The 7,500-nt window shown below is 49.3% G+C and overlaps 1 protein-coding gene across 1 annotated transcript in view; it reads left to right on the top strand.

Annotated features, from left to right (window-relative positions):
* Nucleotides 1–7,500, top strand: part of LOC133128984 (potassium/sodium hyperpolarization-activated cyclic nucleotide-gated channel 2-like) — a 59,472-nt gene that overhangs the window by 15,314 nt on the left and 36,658 nt on the right. The window contains 1 exon segment of the mRNA XM_061242789.1: nt 2,168–2,329. Within this exon segment, the coding sequence (XP_061098773.1) occupies nt 2,168–2,329 (162 nt within the window).

Here is a 7,500-nt window from a genome sequence, read left to right as displayed (position 1 = left end):
TGGGGCAGCCTGTAGCGTAGTGGCTAAGGTACGTGACTGGGGCAGCCTGTAGCCTAGTGGCTAAGGTACATGACTGGGGCAGCCTGTAGCCTAGTGGCTAAGGTACATGACTGGGGCAGCCTGTAGTCTAGTGGCTAAGGTACGTGACTGGGGCAGCCTGTAGCGTAGTGGCTAAGGTACATGCCTGGGGCAGCCTGTAGTCTAGTGGCTAAGGTACATGACTGGGGCGGCCTGTAGCCTAGTGGCTAAGGTACATGACTGGGGCAGCCTGTAGTCTAGTGGCTAAGGTACATGACTGGGGCAGCCTGTAGCGTAGTGGCTAAGGTACATGACTGGGGCAGCCTGTTGTCTAGTGGCTAAGGTACATGACTGGGGCAGCCTGTAGTCTAGTGGCTGAGGTACGTGACTGGGACCCGGAAGGTTGGTGGTTCAAGCCCCGGCGTAGCCAAGATAAGATCCACACAGGAGCTGTTGGGCCCTTGAGCAAGGCCCTTAACCCCACATTGCTCCAGGGGGGATTGGCCCCTGCCTAGTCTAATCAACTGTGAGTCACTTTGGCTAAAATAGCATCAGCCGAATATTTGTACGGTAATGTGTTTATGAATACAGGCTCTCTTATTATGATTGTTAGTAATAACTAGACGCATAAATTGCGGTAAGCATGATTATTTTTGAGGATGGCTGTTTGTTGTGATTCAGTTGGACCACTGTGACCTGTTGCAGTTTACATTATTTGGCCGATTCTTTTATCCAAAGTGACTTGCAGTTGATTAGACTAAGCAGGAGACAAGCCCCCCTGAAACAATGCAAGGTTAAGGGCCTTGCTCAAGGGCCCAACGGCTGTGTGGATCTTATTGCGGCTACACTGGGGATTGAACCACCGACCTTGTGGGTCGCGGTCATGTACCTTAACCACTACGCTACAGGCCGCCCTTTTTTTAACAAGGAAATAGCCGGAGCCAAAATGGTGCCCTTGCGGTCTCAGAGCGGGTTGCTTCTGCCTCAGAATGTGTTGGTGTCTATCTGAGCATGTGCTGCTGTAATATAACACCCTCATCTCCTGTTGCCGCCTGGGAGTTGGGGATCTAGTTAGTGTAAAGGATCTGCCGTTTAACTGAAAGGAACAAATGTTTTTAGTATAGATCGGTTCTGCGCTTGCTCCTGCCCCCATGTCCTCCGTCTTGCTTTCAATTTAAATTCAAATGTCTTTATTAGCAGGAAATGTCCATTGGCAGGAAATATTCACTAAAATCTTTGGCGTGTAATTCAACTCTCCGTAGGGCTTATGTGAGTCCACACTGGATTGAAGGTACTTTATCAGTGCAAAATGTGCTTTCTCGTAACCGATAACATAACGTAACACATCACATAGCACGCATCATATAACACAAACACGTATAACACAACAAAATATAACACGTGAGAACTGGCCATTCAGCCCAGCAATGCTAAAGTGTACTTTACTGTTTACCTAAAAGCTAAATAGTATCTAGCACCGTATCAGGCCTGCTCTTGAAAACCCCCAGTGTTTCTGCCTCCATGACATGCCCTGGCAGGTATTCCACACAGTGACCACTCTCTGTGTGAATAAATACTTCTCAATGTCTGATTTTACACTCAGAATTTAGCAGTATTTCACCAAATGTACAGCAATACATTTCATTTGAATTCAGTTGTAGAAATCTAATGTTGGAGTATAACTGCGTTATACACACAGAGACTACATACTGAATAACTGTGTTATACTCACAAATACTGTATAACTGTGTTGTACACACACATGCTGAATAACTGTTATGCACACAGAGGCTGTTTACTGCATAACTGTGTTATAACTGTGCTATACACACATACTGTAGACCTGTGTTATGACTGTGTTATGACTGCGTTATGACTGTTATGGCTGTGTTATGGCTGTGTTATGACTGCGTTATTCACACGCATACTGTATGACTGTGTTATGACTGTTATGGCTGTTTAATGACTGCGTTATGACTGCGTTATGACTGTGTTATGACTGTGTTATGACTGCGTTATGACTGCATTATGACTATGTTATTCACACGCATACTGTATGACTGTGTTATGACTGTTTTGGCTGTGTTATAACTGCGTTATGACTGCATTATGACTGCGTTATGACTGTGTTATGACTCGTCTCTCGCAGATCTTCCACATGACCTATGACCTGGCCAGCGCGGTGATGCGGATCTTTAACCTGATTGGTATGATGCTGCTGCTGTGTCACTGGGACGGCTGTCTGCAGTTCCTGGTGCCCATGCTGCAGGACTTCCCCGAGGACTGCTGGGTGTCGCTCAACAGGATGGTGGTGAGTCCTGAGCCCCTCCCCAAAACACACCCACCCTCCCCAATACACACACCCCGCCCCAAAACACACCCACCCTCCCCTATACACACACCCCTCCCAAAAACACACCAACCCTCCCCAATACACACACCCCGCCCCAAAACACACCCACCCTCCCCTATACACACACTCCTCCCCAAAACACACCCACCCTCCCCAATACACACACCCCCCCCTTCCCCAAAACACACCCATCCTCCCCTATGCACACACCCACCCCCTCCCCAAAATACACACCCACCCCTCCCCAAAATCAACACCACCCCCTCCCCAAAATACACACACCCCTCCCCAATACACACATCCCCCCCCTCCCCAAAACACACCAACCCTCTCCAAAACACACAACCACCCCTCCCCAAAATCAACACCACCCCCTCCCCAAAATCTCTAACCCATTCTCCTCTCCGCCTCCCTCCCAGTAGAACACAAATCCCGCTTCCTTTTCTGTCTGCGGCCGTGATTCTCTGTGCTTAACGAGCTGTCAATCATTCCGCCCTTCTCCTTGGGATGGGCTGGTGCTGGAGCCCCGGGGCAGGTCTGTGTCCCACAGCACCAAGCGCTCCAGTCCCGCAGCTGATTCTCCACCTGAGCTCTCCACACACCTCGTTCTCCACCGCCTGAACACTCCACACACCTCGTTCTCCACCGCCTGAACGCTCCACACACCTTGTTCTCCACCGCCTGAACGCTCCACACACCTCGTTCTCAAGACCTAAATTCACCGCAGCGCAAAAAAACCCTGAGCAGGATTGACATTTAGGAAAAGGACATTTGCACTCTAAAACATTCATATCTCATGTTATTTTAAAGGAGGTTTTTTTTTCTGGAATGTGCTGCGTGGTAAATAATTCCTTTTCATGAAAGGGCTGATCTAATAACGCGCCGAGCTGATGAGTCACAGCGTCGGAGCGGTCGATGGGACCGGACAGCTGGAAACGATGACAGGGAACGCGTTTGTTGCCAAGATCCCGGAGTCTCGTCCCTGAGCCAATGAGAACGCTCCTGTGGTATTGGTCATGTGACCACCGGACATGCGGTGGCTGCTGTCTGCACACGGAAGCTGAACACGCAAACGGCGCCGTACTTTACTCACTTTGCTTCACAATCCTCTCTCAAACGGACCGATGCCCGGCTGCGTGAGTGTGTGTGTGTGTGTGTGTGTGTGTGTGAGTGTGTGTGTGTGTGTGTGTGTGTGTGAGTGTGTGTGAGTGTGTGTGTGTGTGTGTGTGTGTGTGTGTGTGTGTGTGTGAGTGTGTGTGTGTGTGTGATGTGTGTGTGTGTGTGTGTGTGTGTGTGTGTGTATGTGTGTGTGTGTGTGTGTGTGTGTGTGTGTGTGTGTGTGTGTATGTGTGTGTGTGTGTGTGTGTGTGTGTGTGTGTGAGTGTGTGTGTGTGTGTGTGTGTGTGAGTGTGTGTGTGTGTGTGTGTGTGTGTGTGTGTGTGTGTGTGTGTGTGTATGTGTGTGTGTGTGTGTGTGTGTGTGTGTGTGTGTGTGTGAGTATGAGACCCCGACGCACCTGCACTATTAAAAGAACGTCAAGGATCGCGCAAGAAAAAAAAGTCCAGACTTCTTTCCGCTGCGGTCCTTGTTGTCAGATGTCGTGGAGAAGTGTGTGTGTACATGTGGGTGCGTGCGTTCGTGTGCGGGGATTGTGTAGCAAGGCATTTGCAGCATAGTAAAAAAAAACACACAATAAATATACAGTATGTGTTCACAACAACATCGTCTGTTTCTCACTACAATTCATATCATACCCCTCGGACTGACTGTAAAATAGAATCCCTAACATCAGCTGTGTACTCGCGCTGTGCTCAGCGTGTCCTCAGTGCCTTTATGTTCAGAGGGGGGGTAATTAAGGGGGGTGTTGGGTGGGATGGGGGAAGATGCTGATTTCTGCCTGATCGCACGATGCGGGTGTCATCTGAACCAGGCCCACGGACTGGCCGACGGCGCTGGATTATTAGCGGTAATTACGGCCGTCTGCCTCCGCGGTTCAGAAATAGAAGGACCGTTCTCTTCCACACTTTCACCTCTGTTTTCATGCCGACCTGAGAGGGAGAGGGAGAGAGAGAGAGGGAGAGAGAGGGAGAGGGGGGGAGAGGGAGGGAGGGAGGGACAGAGAGAGAGAGAGAGGGAGGGAGAGAGAGAGGGAGAGAGAGGGGGGGGAGAGGGAGGGAGGGACAGAGAGAGAGAGAGAGAGAGAGGGAGGGAGGGAGAGGGAGGGAGGGACAGAGAGAGAGAGAGAGAGAGGGAGAGAGAGAGGGAGAGAGGGGGGGGGGAGAGGGAGGGAGGGACAGAGAGAGAGCGAGAGAGAGAGAGAGAGAGCATGAGAATATTAAACTCCAGACTCTACATTCCTCCATATGGACTTTACCTGCTAGGTTAACACGGTGGAGGATGGGCATAGCCAGGTTCCTCTCATGGGGAGTTTTTTCTCGCCACTGAGGGGTTTTTCTCATCATAAGAGGGGGTGTTTACCTCCCGTGCTGTTTGGGGGCTCAGGGCTGCTCTTTCAGTGCTCAGTCGATCACACAGAGGCACAGCCACAGCTCAGGGGGGTTGCCAGTTTGATCCCCTGCTCTGGGTGTGTGGAAGTGTCCCAGAGCAGGACACCTAACCCCCAACATGGCAACCGGTCTCCGTTGGTGTGAGTGTGCGTGTGAATGAGAGGCATTCATTGTGAAGTGCTTTTGCTGAATAAAATGCCGTCCATTTAGCATTTAACATTTTCAGTGTTAAATCGACTCTCCAGGCGGCATGGATGGTGCAGTGGGTAGCACTGCCGCCTCACAGCAGGGAGGTCCTGGGTTTCGAATCCCCGTCGGCCAGGGCCTCTCTGTGCGGAGTTTGCATGTTCTCCCCGTGTCTGCGTGGGTTTCCTCCCACAGTCCAAAGACATGCATGTTAGGCTGATTGGAGAGTCTAAATTGCCCGTAGGTATGAGTGTGTGAGTGAATGGTGTGTGTGCCCTGCGATGACTGGCGACCTGTCTGGGGTGTATTCCTGCCTTTCGCCCAATGTATGCTGGGATAGGCTCCAGCCCCCCTGCGACCCTGTTCAGGATGAGTGGGTAAGGATAATGAATGAATGAATGTTTTATTATTTTCAGTCCATTTCCACTGTAAGGCACGAAATGGACTCTTCATAAGGTCTCTATTGCACACTTGTATTTTTTTTGCATGATATTATTTTAAAGATTTTTGGAACTTTTACAAGCCTGTCTGCTTGTTTGATGCGAGTGTTATCATCATATTTCAGGTCCCCTTCGCCCCCCCAAACCCCCTCAAACCCCCTGCTGTCTCCCGCCTCCTCTCAGCGAACATCTCCGCCTGTTTCAATGAAACCAGGACTCACGCTGAAGTCATATTTATTCAGCTCACATTTCTGCGGGCTCAGATCTATTTTTTAAACACTTAAACTCAGCCCTCTGTGTATTCCCTCCACCACATACGCCACAAGTCACTGTTCAAGAGACATTTTAAAAAAGGGAAATGTGACGTCTTTATGGCGATGAGTCACACAGGCGAGGAGATAAAAATACAGGAGGAGGAGAGAGAGCGGGGCAGGTGAGGAGGTGTAGTGTAGAGGAGGAGCAGGTGAGGAGGTGTAGTGTAGAGGAGGAGCAGGTGAGGAGGTGTAGTGTAGAGGAGGAGCAGGTGAGGAGGTGTAGTGTAGAGGAGGAGCAGGTGAGGAGGTGCAGCGTTGCAGAGGAGCAGGTGAGGAGGTGCAGTGTTGCGGAGGTTCAGGTGAGGAGGTGTAGTGTTGAGGAGGTTCAGGTGAGGAGGTGCAGCGTTGCAGAGGAGCAGGTGAGGAGCAGGTGAGGAGGTGTAGTGTTGAGGAGGTTCGGGTGAGGAGGTGCAGTTGAGGAGGTCTAGGTGAGGAGGTGTAGGTGAGGAGGCCTCCTTTTAACACATTAGGACATGGTGACGTCTTGTGAGCTCAGTGACCCTTTTTGCCATTCAGCTGTAATCCCTGTGAAATGGGATAAAGAGGGCCTTATCCCTCCGGACTGGCCTTATTATTATAATAATAATAATATATATTATTATTATTATTATTATTTTTAGTTGGAGTAGTAGTAGTAGTATTAGTATTAGTAGTATTAGTAGCAGCAGCAGAATATAATGATATGGTTACCAGGTTACTGTAATTGTACTAGCTCCTTGAATGAGTGAAATTTAAGTCCACCGTCGTCTTGACACAGAAAGGAAGAGTCTAATCTTGTGATCTCTGTGGATTAAGTGAAGATCTGAAGGCTGATCGGTGTGGCGATATTGGACACTGCGTGTGGATCAGAATTAGGGTACACACAGGCACGGACAATACAGTAGAATGATTGCGGCTTCCTGCTAACGATGCCTACTGCCTGCCTGCCTGCCTGTGTGTCTGTCTGTCTGTCTATCTGCCTGGATCGTTCTTCAGGATTGAAAGTGCTGAAGAGTCAATCATAGAGGGGCCTGCGGACATATCCGTGTCCATCCAGGGTGGCTGTCTGCTCGTTACCCATAATCCCACAGTCAGACTCTCCATAGCGGCTGTTAATGCGCTGACATGGAGTCGTGCCACATTGCTGACACCCTCCATCTGCTCAGCGTGATCTCACTCTGCCCAGGGCCACGGAGAGACAGGCAGACAGACAGACAGACAGACAGACAGGCAACCACAGTGTGTAGTTGTGGTATTGTTTTATACACGATGGTACGTACAGGCGCTTCTGCGTCTGTAACAAGAAGATTCCCGAGTTGTATTGTTGAACTGAGAGGTGGCATTTCCTCATGCTAAAAATAAGTTTGATTTTCATAGCATACCGCCCATAGCATGTTTTACAAAACAATAACGTGCATTTCGTATTTTGTAGTTTGGCAGTAGAGCAAATGTCTGACACGGTAATGCCATAAGGGGTGGACAAAATAAAAAAGGTTGCTTCTATTATCTGTATATTTATCTGTTTGTAATTGTGCTTCTGGGAAACTACTTGTTTTTGACGATCTATCACATGATTGGCCTGCTTTCAACTATCATGTTCAGTGTCGTGATTACCTTTCTGCACGTCAGCAAAAGATAGCTAGCAAACGCAATAAATGTTGCACGAATAAGTACAAAGGAGGAACTATAAAACGCTGCAAAAC

The sequence above is a fragment of the Conger conger genome, chromosome 5, assembly GCF_963514075.1.
Source record: "Conger conger chromosome 5, fConCon1.1, whole genome shotgun sequence".
In the NCBI taxonomy this organism is placed as follows: Eukaryota; Metazoa; Chordata; class Actinopteri; order Anguilliformes; family Congridae; genus Conger; species Conger conger.
The sequence above is the reverse complement of the archived record's forward strand: the minus strand, read 5'-3'. Positions and strand labels throughout refer to the sequence as shown.